We start from the raw sequence: 1743 nt of genomic DNA on the forward strand, positions 1-1743 counted from the left end.
TTTATCCTCGTATTCCCCTTTCTCAATTAAAACAAAGCGAGAACCTTTATCTTGTATCCGAATTACCACATCAGAATTTCTAAATTGTTTTAACGCAACTCGTTCTCCTTTGGTTAGGTTATCTCTAGCTAATTTAATATTCCGAGGATTTATCAAATCACGCCTAACACTGGATAGAAAAAGTTCAAGTTCTGGATAGCTTAATGGTGGTGGCTTCCATTTCTTTTCTTTCGGAACTTGAGGAAGGTGACCAGTTGACTCTTGACTATCTTCAGGGCTATTTTCAATGAAAAAGACTGCTGTCCGCAAGCGGGCCTCAAAAGCTTCCAAATCGTCGTATACACGTTGCCAGTCAACATCTTTTGGTATGGGGCAGAAAGATGGTCCTTTCTTGAGTAGATTGATTTGGTCTTGGCTAATGGACATGTTTGAGAGGTTGATAGGATCTAACTGATGTGATTCATTAGAAGTCGTTGTATTCGGTAACCTGCGCTTATATATATATATATATATATATATATATATATATATATTATATATAGATATAACTAACTGCAGACAGTACTGTTTCGGCCTTCTGGGCTCATCAGTGCAGTGCTGATGTCTAGGATGGAGGTTAAGCTATAAAGCCACCCCAGATGTCCCACGCATGTGGTACATCCAAGTCATGCCAGAGTGCTCAAATAGCGGAGCTAGTGAGCATGCGCAATTGCTAGCGGCAATGACTCATCCTAGTAGAGTGGTCATTTGAACATGAAAGCAAAAAGCTTTGTAATGCCAAAGAGCTATATCTAAACTGCAGACAGTGCTGTTTCGGCTTCTGGGCCTCATCAGTGCAGTGCTGATGTCTAGGATGGAGGTTAAGCTATAAAGCCACCCCAGATGTCCCACGCATGTGGTACATCCAAGTCATGCCAGAGTGCTCAAACTAGCGAGCTAGTGAGCATGCGCAATTGCTAGCGGCAATGACTCATCCTAGTAGAGTGGTCAATTTGAACATGAAAGCAAAAGCTTTGTAATGCCAAAGAGCTATATCTATATATATATATATATATATATATATATATTGTGAGGCAATCAGTTGTCCAGATTCCCCCTCCCACCCTATATATAAATGATTATATATATATATATGTACAATATTAAAATTATAGGATTATGGTTTAAGAATGGCATAGAAAACAGCCAGTTGGACATTTCTCAAGCAAAAAACTTTCCAGGTCCATTTTCTTAATTTGTCGTTTGAAACTGTTCAAGTCACATTGTGTCCGTACATTTTCTGGTAACTTGCGCCATAAGTAAGGCCCTAGATATCTAATAGAATGTTTTCCGTAGGTCACTGTATTATATCTCGGTATAACAAAATCTGACGTATGTAAATTATAATTAGTTTTTATTGTTTGGAATAATTTAGAGATGTGCTATATTTTTTGTGACTACCAAAAGTTATTACATGAGTTTAGTTGGGCATTGGCGCATGGGTAAGTCTCTGCAGCTACCATATGCCAATGAGGCAATATGGTCTGAGTTCTCGTAAGCGACCACCTCCCGCGAGCGACCATCTAGGCTTGGCATTTTGGGTGATCGCTTACGGCAGGTTCGACTGCGTTTGAATACAGCTCACTTTGATATCCGACGGCGAAAGACGCAAATCATTGTCGAAGTCCATTATTCATCACTTTTAAGATTCCAGATACTCTTTTTTCATCGATTGTGTTGTTTATCAAATTGACGTTCCATCCT

The 1743-nt window shown here is 39.3% G+C and overlaps 1 protein-coding gene across 1 annotated transcript in view; it reads right to left on the reverse strand.

Annotated features, from left to right (window-relative positions):
- The window catches only part of LOC137976700 (uncharacterized), a 555-nt gene extending 129 nt beyond the window's left edge, over nucleotides 1-426 (reverse strand). Inside the window, exon 1 of the mRNA XM_068824055.1 lies at nucleotides 1-426. This exon is cut by the window's left edge and continues 129 nt beyond it. Within this exon, the coding sequence (XP_068680156.1) occupies nucleotides 1-426 (426 nt within the window).
- Nucleotides 427-1743: the final 1317 nt, after the last annotated feature.

This window comes from Montipora foliosa, chromosome 11 (genome assembly GCF_036669935.1).
Source record: "Montipora foliosa isolate CH-2021 chromosome 11, ASM3666993v2, whole genome shotgun sequence".
Lineage (NCBI taxonomy): Eukaryota > Metazoa > Cnidaria > Anthozoa > Scleractinia > Acroporidae > Montipora > Montipora foliosa.